At 54.2% G+C, this 19,099-nt stretch overlaps 2 protein-coding genes across 2 annotated transcripts in view; one reads left to right on the top strand and one right to left on the bottom strand.

Moving 5' to 3' along the window:
* Window positions 1–205: 205 nt before the first annotated feature.
* Window positions 206–1,267, bottom strand: LLCFC1 (LLLL and CFNLAS motif containing 1). The gene is made up of 2 exons (XM_056123949.1): window positions 1,132–1,267; window positions 206–372 (listed from the first exon to the last, which is right to left on the bottom strand). Exons 1-2 carry the CDS (start codon window positions 1,265–1,267, stop codon window positions 206–208), a joined length of 303 nt encoding a protein of 100 aa, XP_055979924.1.
* A 5,012-nt stretch (window positions 1,268–6,279) lies between these two features.
* Window positions 6,280–19,099, top strand: part of TRPV5 (transient receptor potential cation channel subfamily V member 5) — a 28,904-nt gene continuing 16,084 nt past the window's right edge. Inside the window, exons 1-8 of the mRNA XM_056124021.1 lie at window positions 6,280–6,407; window positions 8,338–8,435; window positions 8,567–8,689; window positions 9,932–10,069; window positions 10,288–10,386; window positions 10,473–10,648; window positions 11,028–11,174; window positions 14,615–14,827. Of these exons, the coding sequence (XP_055979996.1) occupies window positions 6,280–6,407; window positions 8,338–8,435; window positions 8,567–8,689; window positions 9,932–10,069; window positions 10,288–10,386; window positions 10,473–10,648; window positions 11,028–11,174; window positions 14,615–14,827 (1,122 nt within the window). The remainder of the gene's footprint in view (window positions 6,408–8,337; window positions 8,436–8,566; window positions 8,690–9,931; window positions 10,070–10,287; window positions 10,387–10,472; window positions 10,649–11,027; window positions 11,175–14,614; window positions 14,828–19,099) is intronic.

Consider the following 19,099-nt stretch of genomic DNA (forward strand, 5'->3'; position numbering starts at 1 on the left):
AACTCTCAGATGCTGCATTGGAGAGGTGCAGAGTCACAGGCTGGAGCGGGGGCTCGGGGGTGGGAGGGCGAGGTTGGGAGGGGGGTGCATGTGCATGCGTGAGCACGTGTGGGTCCCACAAGGAGTCAGTAAGCAATCATGAAGCGAAGGTACATGTCCAGGTCCTCCTCCAGGAGCCACGCCACCATCTCCACCTCGACGTCCCTCATAAAAAAACCACGATGCTGGCCAGATTGAAGCAGAAGGCCAGGTCGAAGACGTAGGTGTGGACGGAAGTTGACTTGGACACACTCTGCATCATGTCCGCCTGATGCCACATGTCCCCGTCCGAAAAGGCGTAAAAGTGTTCTTTATACTCCGCTTGATTCTGGTCTGGAGTGGGGAAGAACAGATGGTGCTGAAAACACAGGTCCTGACTGTGGCCTCCTAACCTCGACTCTGGCCTAAGATGGAGAAGTCGGAAGACAGGTGCGGGGTTGGGGGTGGGGGAGGAGAACCAGGACCCGGGGCCTTGAACTCTATTCCAGGTGGAATGTGGCCTCCCCATAACCTTGGCCCAGACCCGGAGGCCACATTCCAGCTACAGGTCACTTCTGATCCGTGTGATACCCGGGCACTGACTCAAGTGCGCACACAACACACTTCCAACGTCCACAGCTGCGTCCCTGGTGTACCCCATTAAGGGCCTGCATGGAAAAGGAAACCAAAGCTTTGTAGATACTTGCGCTGACTCAATGGGCCCCTGAGAAGGGCCCTGGTGGAGGATTTCTGCTCCAGAGTCTTCACCATACTTCTAGAACCTTCTCCATCTCACACCACAACAACAGAGGCTAGAAGGGAGACTTTTCTCAAAGTGCCCATTTCCATGAGATTTTTCCTTTGGCTTGATCACTCCCTCTGTGGACTGAATCCGCTCTGCACACCCCCTCCCCACCCTTTCCCTGTCCCTACATTTCCCTTGGTGTGGGGGCCATACCCAACAGTGCTTAGCTGGAGTTTTCTCCTGTGGGGTTCAGGGGACCATAGTCAGTGCTGGGGACCGAACCCAGGGTCAGCTGTACACAAGTGCCGTAGCCTCTGTGCTCTCTCTCTCCTGGACTGGACTCTGTCTCTTCTTCCCCTGCCACCTACCTGTGGAGGACGCCTCCTCCAGACTCTTTGCCTCGAGGTACGGGCCCTCTTTCTGAGGCTTCACTCTCTCCACACACAATAGCAGCAGCATGACTGAGAGCAACACGGCCCTGCAGAGCTGGCCTCCCGGGGACATCGTGGGCCTGCCCACCTATCGCCTCTGGGCTCCCCAGTTCCCTGAAGATCCCCCCACCTCCCTCCCTGGCCCTGGACCAGCTGTTTTCTCCTCTCAGCATGATTTTTTTCCCTCCTTTTCCAGAGCACCTCTGACTTCATGAGCTCTGTGACATCACAGCCGAGGGACCCTCTTTGGATCATTCCATTGCCAGGCCAGAGAGTGAGAGAAGGAGGCAGCAGGGACTCCCTCCCAGGAGGACTCACCTGGGTCGCCCCATGGGAGGCAGCCAAAAAAAAGCACTGAAGCTTGGGCCTGAGGGGTGGAGCAGCGGGGAGGGCATTTGCTTTCAGGCAGCCTACGGGATTCAATCCCTGGCATCCCATATGGTCCCCTGAGTCCACAAGGAGCACACATTCCTGAGCACACAGCCAAGAGTAACCCCCGAGCACCACTGTGTGTAACCCCCCATAAAAGCAAAGTATCTCAGCATTCGGCAAGTACTTCCACAGTACTGGACCACAGTACTGGACTCTACTGATGCCAAATGATGAGTAGCATCCAACCCATTATGGAGATGGGTTATAGAGGAGACTGAGGTTGCCCCACGCAGCATCTCAAAGATGAGAGGCAGCAGGCATCCGCTGAGAAACACATCTTCCCGCTCTTCCATGTAGTCTTTCTCAAAGGAAAGTGGTTTGCATGGGAAGAGGCTGGGAGGTTGGAATGAGCATCGCCCCATGATGGACAGGGCACAAAACCACGAGGATGGAGACTGCATGAAGGGTTGATGGGATGTGAGAAGACAGAGGCAGAGAGCAGGAGTAAGGCAGTGCTCACTCCTCCATGCTCCCAGCCTGACCTCTCCCCGTGTCCTGGAGGGTGGGGGACTCTACTCACTCCTTGGACCTTCTTCATCCTCTTGGACTTCGAGAAAACCTGCCCATGGTTCAGGGTCTTAACTCTTAGCTTAGAGGAAGGAGTCGCTTCGGCAGAGAAAAGGGTCCTCACCAGGGCAGAGATGAAAGCCTCCATCGGGGGGAGGTGAGGACCGCCATCAGGGGAAGGAGAGGACCCCTATTAGGGGGCAGGTGAGGGCCCTCATCAGGGGAAGGTGACGACCCCAGCAGGGGGAGGTGAGGGCCCTGGGGGGGGGTGAAGGTGAGGACCCCCATCAGTGGGAGGTGAGGGTTGCCAGCAGGGGGCAGGTGAGGCCCCCCTATCAGGAAAGTGAGGGCCCTCATTAAAGGGGGAGTGAAGGCCCCAGCAGGAGGTGGTGAGGGCCCCCATAGAGGGGGAGTGAGGACTCCCATTGGTGGGGGGAGGTGAGGACCCCCATCGGGGGGAGTGAGGGCCCCATAGTGAAGATGAGGCCTCCCACAGGGTAGGGGTTGAGGGCCGCATAGGGGAGGTGAGGGCCTTCATGGGTGGGGTAGTGAGGGCCCCATCAGGGGGAGGTGAGGGCCTCCATGGGGGATAAGTGAGGGGCCCCATGAGGTGGGGAGTGAGGACCGTCCTCAGGAGGAGGTGAGGGCCCCCATCTGGGGGGAGTTAGGGCCCCAGCAAGGGCAGGTGAGGGCTCAGTACTGGATCTCCAGAAACCTGTTTTGGGGCCCCTAGCCCTCTGCTTCCATAGTCTGGGCAGCACAGGCCTGTGGGCAGCCCTAGGACGGCCTTCCTCATCCTGCTGCCCAGAGGAAGAATGGGCGGGGCAGGCTGGCAAGGGCAGCAGAGATGTGTCCTGGAAAAGTAAGAGGAGGCGGGCTGGGAGGCAGGAGGGCTCCAGCCAGAGCCTGAGACTAGGCATGCTAGATTTATCCCCACCAGCCGTCCAGGGGGCTGTGAGCAGCACACCTATGCACTCTCCAATTGGGCTCTTCTGGGGTGGGGGAGTTGCAGAAAGTGCGGGCTTCTACAGAGAGCATCACTGCAGACCGCCTGGGACCCACCCCCAACCCACCCCCCCCCCCCCCGCCCCAGTGGCAATGTGACTGGGAAATGGTCCAGGTCACGTGAGGTGGCGAAGTAGGTTGAGGATGCAGGTGACCCTACTCAAGCGCTGCCCTCAGTGACCTGCAGGCCGGATGGAAGGGTGCTTGGGCAGACCAAAGTCTCACCCCTGTAGGGCAGATTTGTGGGGGAGGCCTATTCTCCATCTGGACTCTGGGCTTAATGGGGGCGAGGGAAAGGGGTCAGGGGGAGATTCTTCCAGGCTGTGGTGGAGTGAACTAGGTTGGACTGCCCACTGTCCCCACACACAGATGCCTCAAGGTCAAGCTGGGGGAGCCCCTCCCTGGGCTAATTGTTGCCGAGCCCCTGAGCTCCATCCCCCCAGTACTCTTGGCACTGGGCTAAGGAACACCGTCTCCTGGATCATCACAGTTTGGAGTTCGACTCAACCCCAAATGGCCCTGATCCCTGCCACCCAGAGAACGCAGCTCACACACCTGGCTCTATCCAGCACAATGGAATTTGCAGCCTTTTTTGATTCCTGTGCTTTTCTATATTTTATCTATTTGTTGGGGGGAAAAAACAAAGTTAAAGGGATCCCCAGTTTCCAGCAAGAACGAGACTCTGCAGAGGCATGGGGACAATAACCGCCAGAGGACAGAGGAGGGGGGTGTCACAGAACAGGAAGGAGAGAGAAAGGGGCCACCAGGGGATGATGCAGAATCTTAGCCAGAGGGAGGAGGGGGGTGGAGAGACCATCCAGTGGTCGGGCCCTTGCCTTGCTCACTGCTGACCGGGGTGTGATTCCCAGCACCACGTACGGGGAGATTGCTGAGAACTAAACCACGAAGTAACTTCCATTTCCAGCTGTGGTCCAGAAACAAACACACAAAATAATAATAAATTAAGAAATAAAACAGTGATAGGGGGATGAGGGTGTCTGGGAAGGCCAAACAGGAATTTCTGAACTTCTGCACCAGCACTGTGGTGGTGGTGGGTGGGGGGGCAATCTGGCCCCCCTGGGGCCACTGGCTCTTGCCCTTCCCATTGCCAAGAGGGCAGTTGGTGCCCCAGATGCTCAAGGGCTCACCCCGCTCTCCACTCAGATCCAGGGACCATGCCCTTGGTGGCCAGCCCTGTGCACCTGCTCCGTGCGGCTGGGACCAGCCCCTCCCCGCCCCCGCCTCTCTGGGACTGACTTTATGGGTTCAGTGTTTCCTCGGCGGCCCCTGCTTATCATGGCATCTACCACCCCCACCTCAAGCTTATCGCCGCCTCCATCTCCTTAGACTGCAAGTCCCAAGGCTGCACAGGCCATTTGCACCCCACTGCCCTCACGTCCAGGCAGAAAAAAAGTCCCACAAGGTGACCCCTCCTTTGTCCGGCCAGCATCAACCTTCCCTCCGGTGTGTGTGGGGGGCTGCCTCCCTCCCTCCTCTCCCACCATCCCTCTTCTTCCTCCTCCTCCTCTCAACCCTCCCCCAAAGGGCAAGTCTTCAGAGCAGCATTTTCTCACAGCACAGAGTGGGGAGATCTCAACTCTGGATAGACCCACCCCCCTAGGAAGTAAGCAGGCCCACCCAAGTCTTACAGCTGAATATACAGAAGGTCCCCCCAAGAAGCAGCACTCTGGTATGGTGGTTTAGAGTCAAGACTCCCACTTGGCACCACACGCCCTGTGCCACCTTGGAGTGGGGGTGACCATATACCCCTCCCTGGGCTTCATCTCCTTGTGTCCCACCTGTTCCCAGGTATCTCATGGATCCATCTGACGGCCTCAGCTCAGCTTTCGGGTGGGTCTCTGAGAACATAGACTCAGGGGGTCCTAAGTAACACACCACTGGCTTCTCCGTTGGTTCATTCCTCCCCCTATTTCGGGGACTCCCCGATGCGGAATAAGGAGGGTTTTGTCTTCCACCTGGCTCTGTTCCTGATGGTCCAACTCTGTGGGGAGGTGGGATTCTCTGGGGGGGGGGTCTTTTTGGACCAGGAACTGTCTCCAGGAGACTAGAGGGGGCGAGGAATCTTGGGTCCTCTCAGGGGGGGCTGACCTGAGAATCTCCTCTGGAACAAGGCTTCAAGCGACAAAGTTGATGATAGACAAATCAGGGAAACACTCCCCCCTGCTCCCCCACCCCCAGGACTTTTCAGTCCATCCCTGGGAGGAGGCTCAAAAGTTGCTTAGCTCTGTTTTTTTTTGGGGGGGGGGTGGACAGCATACTTGGCAGTGCTCAGGACTTACTCCTTGCTCTGTGCTCAGGGAGCACTACTAAAAGTGCTCCGGGGATTGCAAGCAGTGCTGGGGATCAAACCCAAGCACCCCACTGCCTGCACTGTCTCCAGCCGATGCTATCCTGGTCTTCTGCTCATACTTCAGGGACTCTTGCCCAGGAGAGTATAATCAGCAGCTCAATTCCACAGAATACAAATACACACAAAAAAACTCCCTCTCTGATTTTCTTTTTCTTTTTGGGTCACACTCGGCGATGCACAGGGGTTACTGCTGGCGGTTTTAGGAGGACCATATGGGATGCTGGGAATCGAACCCGGGTCAGCTGCATGCAAGGCAAACGCCCTACGCATTATGGTATCGCTCCAGCCCCCTTCCTCGCTAATCTTGAAGGACCGAGAGTCCGGATATTAGCCTGGGTCTCCCTAGCAGCCTAGTGATATCCTTCCTTCCTAACTTTCCTCACTCACAGAACCACCTTCCTCTGTCCTTGCTTTCCAGCCCAAAGTCTACTCCCCACCTCCCTCGTTTCTTGACTCAGTGCCCCAATCCACTGCCAGTCACAAAAATTCCCTCCCCTCTGTTCTGGGCTCTAGGGCGTGCATGAGTCCCGGGGCTCTGCCCTCTCAAAACTCCACCTCCTCCAGCTAAAAGGTGCTGTGTGGCAGTGCCCTCGGCATGCGGGCACACACACACACACACACACATCCCACAACCACCAGCTCCACAGGTTACAGCAGAGATATTCTCACTCCGGTCCCGGCTAGAACAGACCCCGCCTCCTCCTTGACTCTCTGCGGCCCCGTCCCTGCTCCTTCCAGCACATTCCTAGCAGTGCCTGGAAGGAGCGACCATGGGGGTGCCTGCCTGCAGGGCCAAGGCGCCCTGGATGCAAGTGCAGAAGCTCCTGACTTCCTGGCTGGCCAGAGAGCAGGACTGGGACCAGCACCTGGATGAGATACACATGCTGCAGCAGAAGAGGTAGGAGCCCCAGCTCAGCAGCGCTCCTCTCACGGAGCACCCTGGAACTCAGGGCCAGGGCAGCGAGGTCCTGTTTCCTTTCAGCACCTGTTCTGGCTTCTGAGTGGTGGCATTGGTGAGCTGCGGGGGTTGGGGGTGGGGGTTGGAGGGGCACCGACAATGTAGACTTGCAGGCAGGTGCAGGACACCCAGACTTGAGCCCGTCTGCCTAGTGGGAGATGGAGGTGGGATCCCCCAAAAGGATCAGAGTGGACTTCTAGGGGGAACAAAGGGGAGGATTCAGACAGGGTTGGTGGGGAGCAGGCAGCCGGGCAGGGATGGGGGTCTCTTGGGTTTTTAGAAAACTTATTGGTGGAACAAAGTGTGAAATTAGCATCAATATATGGGGGAGTGAGGTACCTGGGGGATGGGGTATAAGGGGACCTTTGGGGGACACGCATGGAGGCTGGTTGCTCGGGGGGAACCCCAGGCAGCCTTTGGGAATCCTGGATTCCAGTCATCTGCTGTCCGTTGAGTCTGCTGTGTGCAGCGAGCTGCTGGGGTCATGGTGGAGGGTTCCGGGTCAGCACCTGCCTGCCTCTCAGTGATTCTGGGGCTGACACCCTTGGGTGGTTTTCATGACTAGCCTAGACATCCAGATGCCTAGACCCCCAAGGGGCGTCTGCTGGCTTCTGTCTCGGAGAGTTTGGGGAACCTGTGTCCCATGGTAAAGCTGTCTGGGGGGTGGGGAGGGTGGCGCCGACCTCGGCCAGCCTGGGTTGGGTCAGGGCTGGATCCAAGGGTGGATGGAAGACCTACCCGTTGGCCTGTTCACCCCCTCAACCCCCTCCACGCCTTCAGAGAGTCCTTTGGGTGACTGTCATCCTCTGGAAATCCATCACCACTTCTGAACAAGGTCATGTTGTGCATTTTGGGCCTGTGTTAGTCCTCACATGGGCCCCCAGCCCTGTATGCGGCCAGGTGGAGACCCCCATTTGGGTCTATAGGGAGCCCCAGCTGCCTCCATCCCCCAAACGCCCAATGCCGGATGGTACTAAACAGTGTGCCAGAGAGAGGGGAGGACCTGGTGCCTCCTGTCACAGCTGGAAACGGGCTAAAGGTCCTCATGGTGCTTGCAGCTGATCCCAGCCATCACCCCCTTCTGAGGGAGCCCTGCCTGCTGCCCCCAACTCAAAGCCCACACAAAGAGAGGACTTGGAGGATGCAACCCACAGCAGGGAGGCAGCACATCCCCTCCCCCGGTCTGCCCTGCTCTCTCCCTCCTGACCCTCCAATAGACAGACCCTGGGTTCGCCTTTGGAGTCAGTCGAGACAAGCAGAGATTAACATCAGGGTGCTTTCGTGATTTTTATCTCTCCTCTGACTGACCCAGCCCTCAGAGAAACAAAGCGGAGATGACAGGAGCTTGGCGAAAGATATCCTGGCGCTTCTCGGCCCACCCCTCCCCGCCCCACCGCACACACAGGCTGTCTCGACCCAGCAGGGGGTGGGGGGGATGGGAGAGGGGGCACAGAAGTTCAGAGTTCACCGATGCGAGGCCCCTTCCATCAGCCCGCTGTGGTCTCCCCCTCACACTCTAGAGGTCCCTCAAACCTGGTTTCCAGGGTCAGCCCAGAGCGTGGGTGGGCTGTGTAGGGACAACCGCTGTCCTCCCCTTTGCCCACTTATTAGATTTCCAAAAACTTTGAAGAAACCCTTGACCTCTCTCAGGACCCCTCTTCCGGACCCCAGACCCCTTCCCCGAGCCTGCTCTCAAGTGTCCCCTGAGCCCCCTCTGGAGAAGGGGCCACAGAATGACAGGGGAAAGTCCCACACCGGTTGACCCAGCCAGAGCCGGGGACGCGGTTCCCCCATCTCAGTAGGCTGAGCTCTGATTGCAGCTCGGGGCTCTCAACCACTTCATCTCCCCAACCCTGTCCCGGGCCCCCAGGATCCGAGACTCCCCACTGCTGCGAGCAGCCCAGGAAAACGACCTGTGTGTGCTGAAGGAACTTCTGCTGGACCGAATCTGTGACTTCCAACAAAGAGGTGAGGGACAGGGAGAGAGGTAGCTGCCGGTAATGAGCAACTCAGGGGCCCAAGGGCGCCTGCAGACCCGAGGGGCTTCTCCAGGGGCCCCGACAGAGCGGTGACTGCCGGTCCTGCTTTTTCTCCGCCAGGGGCCCTGGGGGAGACGGCACTGCATGTGGCTGCTCTCTACGACAACCTGGAGGCCGCCGTGCTGCTGATGGATGCTGCCCCACAACTGGTCAGGGAGTCCATCTCCTGCGAGCCCTTTGTTGGTGAGGAGCACAGGCTGTGGACACAGATGGGGGTGTCTGGTCTCAGCTTTCCCTCTGGAGGGGGCCTTTGGGATGGGTTGATGGAGGGTGCAGGGGAAAGACCTCTCCACTTGGGAGCAAGACAAAGGTCCCTCTAGCCACCAGCCTGCCTTGCGGCTCCCTCGCACGCCCCGAAACATCTGAACCCCATGGTCATGGCCCCTTCATGTTGAGCCAGGGGGCGTGAGGGTTGGAGAGACAGGATAGTGAGGAAGGTGCTTGCTTTGCTTGCGGCCAAGCCGGGTGTGATCCCTGTCCCCAGTGTGGTTCCCTGAGCCCTGCCAGGAGGGATCCCTAAGCACAGAGTCAGGAGTGAGTCCTAAGCACTGCTGGGTGTGGCCCCAAAATGAACAAGAAAAGGACCAAGGCTGTGAGGACTGTGTCCCTACTATGGAGGGTAGAGCAGAAATCTGCTAAAGGGGCCACCAAGGGGCAAGGGGTGAAGGGCTGCTGAATCCCTAGAAACTAGGGATACAGGTAGGGATGGCAAGTCTAGCCTCCTCCTCCTCCTCCTCCTCCTCCTCCTGCTCCTCCTCCTCCCCTCCTCCTCTACCTCTCCCTATTCCTCCTCTTCTCTTCCTTTTCTCCTCCTCTTCTCCTTTCCTCCTTCTCCTCCTCCTCCCCTCCCTCCTGCTCTTCCTCCTCTCCTCCTCTTCCTCCTCCTCCCCCTCCTCCTCCTCCTCTTCCTCCTTCTCCTCCTCCTCTTCCTCCTCCTCTTCTCCTCTTCTTCCTCCTCTTCCTCCTCCTCCTTCTTCTCCTCCTCCTCCTCCTCCTGCTCCTCCTTTCCTCCTCTTCCTCTCCCTATTCCTCCTCTTCTCTTCCTTTCCTCCTCCTCTTCTCCTCCTTTCCTCCTTCTCCTCCTCCTCCCCTCCCTCCTGCTCTTCCTCCTCTCCTCCTCCTCCTCCTCCTCTTTCCCCTCCTCCTCCTCCTCTTCCTCCTTCTCCTCCTCCTCTTCCTCCTCCTCTTCTCCTCTTCTTCCTCCTCTTCCTCCTACTCCTTCTTGCCTCCTCCTCCTCCTCCTCCTCTTTCTCCTCCTCCTCCTCCTCCTCTTTCTCCTCCTCCTCCTCCTCCTCCTCCTCCTCCTCCTCCTGCTCCTCACCCTGCACACTCCAGCTGCCCAGGAGAAGCCGACCACAAGGGGAGGGGTTCTCTGGCCCCCCGCAGAACCCCGGGCTTCCCCGTGACAGGGTCTCTGGGCTCCAGGTCAGACGGCCCTGCACATCGCCATAGTCAACCAGAACGTGAACTTGGTGCGCGCCCTTCTTGCCCGAGGCGCCAACGTGTCGGCCAGAGCCACGGGCAGCGCCTTCCAGCTCAGTCCGCGCAACCTCATCTACTTCGGTGGGAGCCGGGACCGGCCCGGGGAAGGGGGCAGGGGCAGGGGGCAGCTCCGTGCTGGGAACCCCTGAAGGTTGGCGGGTGGGCAGGGCAGCGCCCAGTCCTCGCCCCCGCCTGGTCCCGCTGCCCAGGGCCTCCTCAGGGAGCACAGGGCCGGCCTGGGGGAGCCTGTCCTGCCCCCCTGCCCGCGCCGTCCCCCCAGGAGCCCTCTGTGTCCCCAGGGGAGCACCCCTTGTCCTTCGCGGCCTGCGTGGGCAGCGAGGAGATCGTGCGGCTGCTCTTGGAGCACGGCGCTGACCTCCGGGCCCAGGACTCCTTGGGTGAGCACCGGGCCGGGAGGGCAGCCTGGCCGGGCCAGGAGGTGGGTGCAGCCACTGATTCTCGCGCCCCCCCTTCCCAACCGCAGGCAACACGGTGCTGCACATCCTCACCCTGCAGCCCAACAAGACGTTCGCCTGCCAGATGTACAACCTGCTGCTGTCCTACGACGGGCTGGGTGGCCAGCTGCAGTCCCTGGACCTCGTGCCCAATCACCAGGGCCTCACCCCCTTCAAGCTGGCCGGCGTGGAGGGCAACACCGTGGTGAGGGGCGCCCCCACGCCATGCGGCAAGCTCATGACCTTTCTCCCCAAATTGCACAAGGGGGTGTCACCTTGCTTCTCCTCCATCACTGTTGAGTGATCATCTGTTGAGTGTCAGCTCAACAGGACCCGAGCATCTCATTTTAGGTCCTTTGCTTTGGTGACACGGAGCTCTTGTCCCTTTGCTTCTGCTCTATTTTCAGAACACCGTAGGGGTTACGGGCAGGAGAGAGAGTTAGACTGAAAGAGGCTGGTTGAGTTCCCAATGTCCATCGGTCCTTGGGAGCAGGCATTATCCCTCCCCCACACTTATTTGCCTCACCAGTTTCTCACTCCTCACCTTGCCCCTACCCACCCACCCTCATGTCCCCCCCCACCAGATGTTCCAGCACTTGGTGCAGAAGCGGAAGCACATACAGTGGACCTACGGGCCTCTGACCTCCACCTTGTATGACCTCACGGAGATCGACTCCTGGGGAGAGGAGGTGTCTTTTCTGGAACTTGTGGTCTCCTCCAAGAAGAGGGAGGTACGTATGGGGCCAGTGTCCAAGCTGAGACCACCCATATGCTGAGATCCTGGGTGCCAGGGCTTCCCGGCTGGGGACTAAAGCCTGCTTAGCGTCTCTGTCCTGCCTGCACCCTACTCTCTCCATCATTCTCTAGTCTCCCTTCTCATCCCAGGCCATAAATTCTGTGCCTGGAAGTTACTTTCTTTTTTTTGCCTTTTCGGGTCACGCCCAGCAATGCACAGGGGTTACTCCTGGCTCTGCACTCAGGAATCACCTCCGGCGGTGCTCAGGGAACCATATGGGATGCTGGGAATCGAACTCGGGTTGGCCACGTGCAAGGCAAACGCCCTACCTACTGTGCTATTGCTCCAGCCCTGGAAGTTACTTTCTAACGTTCATTCATCCTTTCAGCATCCTGAGCTCCCTGAAGGGCCCCAGATTCCGTGTAAGGAACAAAGAAGTGTGAAATCAGCTGAATCCCTGACTTTCATTTCTGTTCCCCAACTGCCTCCTCTACCTGCAAGAATGACGGGAAGGCAGCGTGAAAACCATCCCGGGGCTGTTCCAGGCACTGGTAGTGCCATCTGGGCTGAGCTTGGCTTGCCCAGAAGATGCCCAGCAGGAAAGGCTTGCAGTGGGTTGTGTGGGGGATGAATGGGGGGGGGGTGTTCTCAGGAGTTGGAGGTAGCAAAGAACTTTGCAGAAAAGGGAACATATCCTGCTCAGTCAGACCCTGATGACCTGCATGATATTAAGGGAAAAGAGGAGGCATATTGCTGGCTGGTCAAGAGCTCCGCGATTTCAGGAACTCCAGAAATAGTCAAGAGATACAGTTTCTTCTCAGAGATACAGTTTTCGCTCAGAGATACAGGTTCCACTCCTCATCTGCAGGGCCTTTCCTGGGCTGGTAGGGAGCCGTGAGACCCAGGATCTCAGGACAAGTGGTGCAAAAGGAAATGCAGTGTCTGATCTATATGAACCTGGTGGGAAAACAGGCATGGAAACACAGAAGGGGGGGATGCTTAGGAAGAAGGGCCCCATCCCACCCTCCTCCTCCAGCTCATCCTTGTTTTACTCATCTCCTTGTCTGCCCCCTCAGCATTATTTTATAGACTCCTGCTACTGTCCCCTCCTCCTGTCAGAAATGCTTCATTCCTGCCTTATGCCAATAAGGGCTTTTTTCCCCCAGAGTCGCTTCAACTTGCGCTCATACTTGCCAAGCATATCTGGCCCCTGCCCACTGTCCCTCCCTGTCCCTCTGGGGTCAGTGGCAAGATGCTCTTCCTGCTGGGATCCAGCCACCCAGCCATGCTTGGCCTCTGTCTACATCCACTTTCCCAGATGTTCCTCCTTCTCTGACCCTCCCTGGTCCAGTCTCATCTTTCACCTCTCTCAGTGGCTCACATCAGGGCACCCCCTATCTGTCTGCGATTACTGCCACACCCACTGCCTTAGCTCCTTTGGGTCCCCTTCATTTCTGTTCGCTGCTGCTGCTGCTGTAACTGTAGTGACTGTGGGCTGTGTGGGTCTCACACTCTCATGCTTGGCTGCAGAACTGGTGGAGGAGGGGTTGCATACTTTAGTCTCTGTGCTTGTACACACCTCACTAGGGGGGGGTCACACTTTGGGTTGTGGTGCTCACACACAGTTTGCGGTAGTGGTCCTGAGATGTCACGCACACCATCTCACCACCAGGGAATCCCAAACAGCAGTTGTCTGAACCTTGCTTGGTGCATGTGGGGAGCTGTCAAGGATCAAACTCAAGGCCTAGGGTTTTCAAGGTAGCTGTTTTCACCACTGAGCCATCTCCAGGCCCCTACCTAAATTATTGATTGCCCCTATGCCATCCAGAGGGCTGGAGCAATAGCACAGTGGGTAGGGTGTTTGCTTTGCATGCAGCCAACCTGGGTTCGATTCCTCCTCCCTCTCAGGAGCCCGGCAAGCTACCGAGAGTATCCCACCCGCACAGCAGAGCCTGGCAAGCTCCCCATGGCATATTCGATATGCCAAAAACAGTAACAACAAGTCTCACAGTATAGACATTACTGGTGCCTGCTTGAGCAAATTGTTGAACAACGGGAGGACAGGGCTACAGTGCTACAGTGCCGTCCAGAACACTTGTAGAGTGAAGTCAATTCTTTGAACTTTCCCAGGCAACTCCTCTGTGTTGGGGGGAAAAAGTCAAACTTCCTGCTTAGGTGTTCAGTGTGGAGGATGAATCTGCTTCATCTGCTTCATCCATTATACCTTCTACCCACAATCGTTCCAGATTCCCAATTACACTTCCTTGCAAACGGCTTTTCATACCTCCCTGCCTTGGGAGTGGCCACTCCTTCATGGAATCATCTTCCCAGCTCTTCCTCTACTCAGAGCTCCTACTTCAAAGCTGCAAGGGTGCTCTGGCCCCTCGTCTCTGCTGTTTTAGGGATTCAGCAGCAGCCGCCTAAGCTCAAGCAACATGGTAGAACAACAGCAGCAGCTGCACCACACTGAGCTCATGCAACATAGCAGAACCACCTACTACAAGCTGTCTGTAAAAGACACGGTTGCCTCTTGGAATGAATGATGCCATGTTGGTTCACGATCACGATCACGACCATCCTGTTATTCGTCGATTGCCTCGAGCAGGCCCCAGTAATGTCTTCTTCATCCTAGCCCTGAGATTTTTTAAAAGGTGCCATATTCAAAGCTCTTTCAGGGTTAGGTGAATGAGACCCATCATTGTTACTGGTATTTGGCATATTGGGTTCGCCACGGGGAGTTTGCCAGACTCTGCCGTGTGGGCAGGTTATATTCGGTAACCTGCCAGTTTGTCCAAAGTAGGAATGAGATAATAAGATGTCGCTTCCGGGAGCAGGGTTTTATAGTCTCTGAGTCTTGGCCGTTGATGGGATTACATGGCGCCAGGGGGCCAGTTGGTGGGTGTGACCCCTGCCTACTGGAATTTGGAGGATCTGGGTGGAGGATGCTCAGCCCCGATCCAAGCAGGCTTGGAGATCTCAGTCCCGGGACCCGCATGCCTTTGTTCCTCTGCCGGTACCTTCATGCGTGTGGAGAGTGGTCTCAGCATGGTGGTGGCTGGTTCTGGCGGTCTTTGGCTGCCAGAGTCCTGGTCGGGGTGGGGAGGAAAACTCAACCCGCTCCGCTCCAAGAGGCCCCGGCGAGGACAGCCAGGCACGGGGGCAGGAGACTCTGTGCTGTTCTCTTTCGGGAGCTGGGTTTTATAGTCTCTGAGTCTTGGCCGTTGATGGGATTACACGGTGCCAGGGGGCCAGTTGGTGGGTGTGGCCCCTACCTACTGGAATTTGGAGGATCTGAGTGGAGGATGCTCAGCCATGTTGGTTATTCTCTACTTTTTTATGGGGGGGGATCAGGAGCAAGATGGGGTGGGCTGGCAGTGGGACCTTGCACCTCTCACGATGTTGGTCACACCAAGCTACACTCTTTTTCCCTGTCAGGCACGGCGGATCCTGGAACAGACCCCAGTGAAGCAGCTGGTGAGCTTCAAGTGGAACAAATACGGGCGGCCCTACTTCTGTGTGCTGGGCGCCTTGTATGTGCTCTACATGTTTTGCTTCACCATGTGCTGCGTCTACCGCCCCCTCAAGTTCCGGAACGGCACTCGCACCGATTCCAGAGACAACACCATCCTCCAGCAGAAGCCCCTGCATGTGAGTCTTCTCAGGAAGGGGGTGGATCGATGTCACCGCACGAGGTGTTAGTGGAGATTGCAGCAATCCTGCAGGAAGGGCTCCAGCCACCACAGGCACCCAGGCAGAAACTAGATGTGAGAGTTGGGGATCCAGGAGACAACCAAGTGGGTAAATACATGCAGGTCCCGGAAGCTGTGGCTCTTCTCACTTATTTGGAGAGAATGCTTGGTGGGATGGGCCCCACGTCATAGGGTTGTCAATGCTTCATAATTATACAGAGATCTATTCCTTTGTCAGATGGACTCAGAAGGGGGAACTCTGACAATTTCAACAGGGGACAATTGTGCTCAAATCTTCTTCATCCATTTCTGACCTGTTAGGGCAAATAGATCAGATGCTGTCCTGTGGTTTCTGTGTACTGTCAATATGCGTGAATTGGCAACACTGTGCCACCTGGCAGCCAGCTGGCAGCTATGTGGCAGAACGGTGCCTAGGTTGAACAAAAGGTTGACATCCATAATCTCTGAGGTCTTTTTAATTCACCTGGTTTCCCTTTCCATGGAGTACTTTAGATACCTGGTACAAAGAGGAAGTTTGGTTGTAAGTTACATGTAGTAGTGTTCTGAACCTATAACCTACCTTCAGATATAATAGATGAATACACCCTAATAAGTATACTTCTCAGTATACACCTTCAACAGGCTCAGCCACTGTACATTGTTTTATTGTACCTAGGTAACCAATGTCTCTGTTATGTGACCTGAATGTTTGCAGAAGTGTGTGCAGGCATGTGGGCAGAAAGCAAGAGAAAGGAAGAAGAATTTTGTCAAGCAAGGAAGAGCTGGGGATGACTGTAGATTTATGCTCCATCTCTGCAGGAAGTTTGAGCCACACAAAGAGATCAGACTGAACTAGAGAGACGGGGTCTGGGTCAGAAAGATAACGTAAAATGCCTGCTTCATCAAAGAGCAAAAGGCCAGTGTCAGGTTGGACCAAATACAGCACAGAGAAAGAACAGTATCGTGGAGCCTTACTCAGTCCCAGAGCAGGTCAAGTCACTATGCATCTTGAATTGCTTCTCAATAGACAATAGAGGGGGAATGTCCCTGATCCTCATCAAGTAAGATCTGCTGCTAAGAGAAGACATGCTGGGTGTTGGGGCTTTGCCTTTCCAGAGGTCGACACAGGAGTTTACTCTTTCACTTCAAACTGGGCATGAAAGCCCATGAAAGGAGAAAGAACAGCTGAGATGGACCAAATGGGATGGGTAAATGGCTTGAAATCGGGAGATACACAGACATGAATGAATTAGAATCCATGGACTTTTCCCAGTGTACCTAGCTCCGCTTTGCCAATTATGTCCTTTCCCAGGCTTCTGTTGCATCAAACAAGGACACATTCAGGGACTTTCTGAATTTGAAATGTAGGTGATGTGCCGGCCTTAGAGTTGATGATGATGATTTTTAGATGACCCTCCCTTTATCCTAGAGCTAGATGGGCAGAATTCGGTCTACGCACATTCACACCATCCTTTCCTTTTTATTTATTTCTCCCTTCTTCCTTATTAGTCATTTTTACCCAACTGCCTTCCACTAAATAAAGCCCCATTGACCCAAATGGACTTTTCTTAGTGGGGGACAGTGGTGAAGAGTGGGGGACAGCTGGGGTAGAATTCGGGTGCTAAAAAAATCATGACAAGTTTCCTTATTCTCAGACGTTATTCTTGAGTTTTAGTTATGTGTTTACTTTCAGTATTTGTGTTCCTCTTATGTGGCAGCAGGTCTATTTTGATCATATCAGAGATTTTACAACCTATCTGCATGATTTCCAAGATTCTGCTTTCATGATGGCTCGGATTTATTAAATAATACATTCTCTATTTTCTTATTTTATTTTTATTACTAGAAAGTCTTAGAAAAACCAAAAAATTCACTAGTAATGTCTTGATAGATTAATAAAATGGTTGGCAGGTCATGTATCTTTTTTCTCATTCTTTAAAAAAATTTTTTTTTATTCTGTAGGTGAGGTAACATAGTGTACTTTAATAGCATAGTACAATCATGTTTGCATTTTTATTTACGGCACACTAAAACTTTTTTTTAAATATCAGTGAGTACTTTGGTTTTGGATTACATTAGTCACTCTAGAGGCATAGGATGCACTATCACGTGGGATTTCCCCTGGGGATCTTATGAGGGCTATAAAGTCACCAGGCCCCAGGAGAGCATCCTAACAGCACCACCGAGGACAGTTGAAATAAAAGAAAAAAAATCTGCATTAATTTTGTAAGGTCACTGGGACTGCACAAAAGCAGACGCAGGTACGGAGGGAAATAGTTTACTTCTCGCTGGGTTGGAAAATACACGCACAAATTTCTTCACTCTTAAGTTGCCCCATTGTTCATTCCATTTCACTGTTCAGTTATGAAAGAAAAGTTTTTCCAGATGAGCCTAATAATGCTATTAGTTTTGTTTCCCTTTCTCTATTCAACCTCTACCAGGTTTAAGCAGAACTAACGTGATAGTACTAGTTATCTTGGGTTTCCTGGTGAGAGAGTTCAAAGTCTGGGAGTGAGGAGACTTGGGTTTTCACCCGAGTGCCAAACCAAATATTTGTTTAATGTTGGGTAGATCCTATCCTCTCTTGCTAGATAAGTGACTTTTAACCGGGATTACACATTAGAAACATGGGAATCTGTATTTTTAAAAAAAGATTGGTTCTTATATTCAGCATACTTTATCAACCAGATACATGTGGATAAAACCTTCACTTTGGTATTGAGGGGCTCTAAGTGGTGCTTGAGAGGTCTGGGGGTCTCACTGGTGATTCTTGGTCAATTGGGCCAGCTGTTCAGCTGTTCAGTGCATGGACTCGAGGATACACAGTCTCATGGGTCTTGCAGTGTCAGGAACACCCTGGCCACCTTAATAGTGCCCTGGACCTCTGGTGCTGCACCCAGCAAAGCGTGTGGTACTGGGAATCAAGCATAGGTCAGGCGCATACCACGCATGCACCCTCACTGCTGGACTATTTCCTGGCCCTAACTTTGGTATTTTTAAGAATATCCTTTGATTTTTATTTTTAGGCTAACCCAGTGGTGCTCAGGACTTATTCCTGTTCTGCACTCATGAGGGTGCCGGGATCATATGGGGTGCCAGGGTTTGAACTCGGGTCAGCTGTGTGCATGACAAGTGACTTATCCATAGCACTTATCCTGGAGTGATTCTAATATTGATTCAGACTGAGAACTTCTGGCATCTTTATGATCTAAGCAGCATGGACGAAGAGTCTAATCAGTCACTCTGATCACTGAGACTTCTGACATGCTTATTCAGCCAGAGAGCACTGAGCATTCTGCCTCAGAGTTCCTTTTTGTCTCTTTGAAGTCTCTCATTCTCTCCTCTGCCCTTTCTCTAAAAAACATTACACAAATTCATCCTAAACGAATAATGTTTAAGGCCTAGTAGAGCCTGTGCATTGTTCTAGGTGTTAGAAATTTAACATGCTCTGAGAAAAACACAGGTGATCTCTGCCCTTGAGTTTATTTACTAACTAGTTTTTGTTGGTTAAATAAATAGATATTTGATTACAATCTTTGACTGTTCCAATTCACACTATTTTTTCTATGACAAGGGAAAAGGAGAGGATAACCAGGGCATATGACAGAGACCCGAGTACTCAGAAAGGCTTTTATGAGAAATGCAACAGAGAGTGAAAAATGAGTTCTGGGGAGAAAAAATGCATGTGCAAAGGCCCTAGTAAAGAAGGATGTCACTAGTGTCCTTTAAGAGAAGGAAAGAGGCTAGAGTGTGGGTCGAGTGCTTACCTTGCACGTGGCTGACCCAGGTTTGATTCTTGGTATCCTATATGGTCCCCTGAGCACAGCACAGAGCTGAGAGTGAGTCCTGAGCACTGTTGGATGTGGACCAAGAAAAGAAGAAGAAGAAGGAGAAGGGGAAGGGGAAGGGGAAGGGGAAGGGGAAGGGGAAGAGGAAGAGGAAGAGGAAGAAGAAGAAGAAGAAGAAGAAGAAGAAGAAGAAGAAGAAGAAGAAGAAGAAGAAGAAGAAGAAGAAGAAGAAGAAGAAGAAGAAGAAGAAGAAGAAAAGACTGGCTGGGGAACAGGAAAAGGCCTACAGATCAGGTTGCTTTGGAAACTCCCCAATGCCCCCCACCACCATCTGACCTTTTAGGTCCTACTGAGGAATTTCACTTTTTATCTCACAGGCAGGTGGAAGATCGAGAAGGTTTCAAACTAAAGAGTGAGTTGCCAAGGCTTTGGTTTTAGAAAAC

The sequence above is a fragment of the Sorex fumeus genome, unplaced genomic scaffold (assembly GCF_029834395.1).
Source record: "Sorex fumeus unplaced genomic scaffold, SorFum_2.1 ptg000048l, whole genome shotgun sequence".
NCBI lineage: Eukaryota > Metazoa > Chordata > Mammalia > Eulipotyphla > Soricidae > Sorex > Sorex fumeus.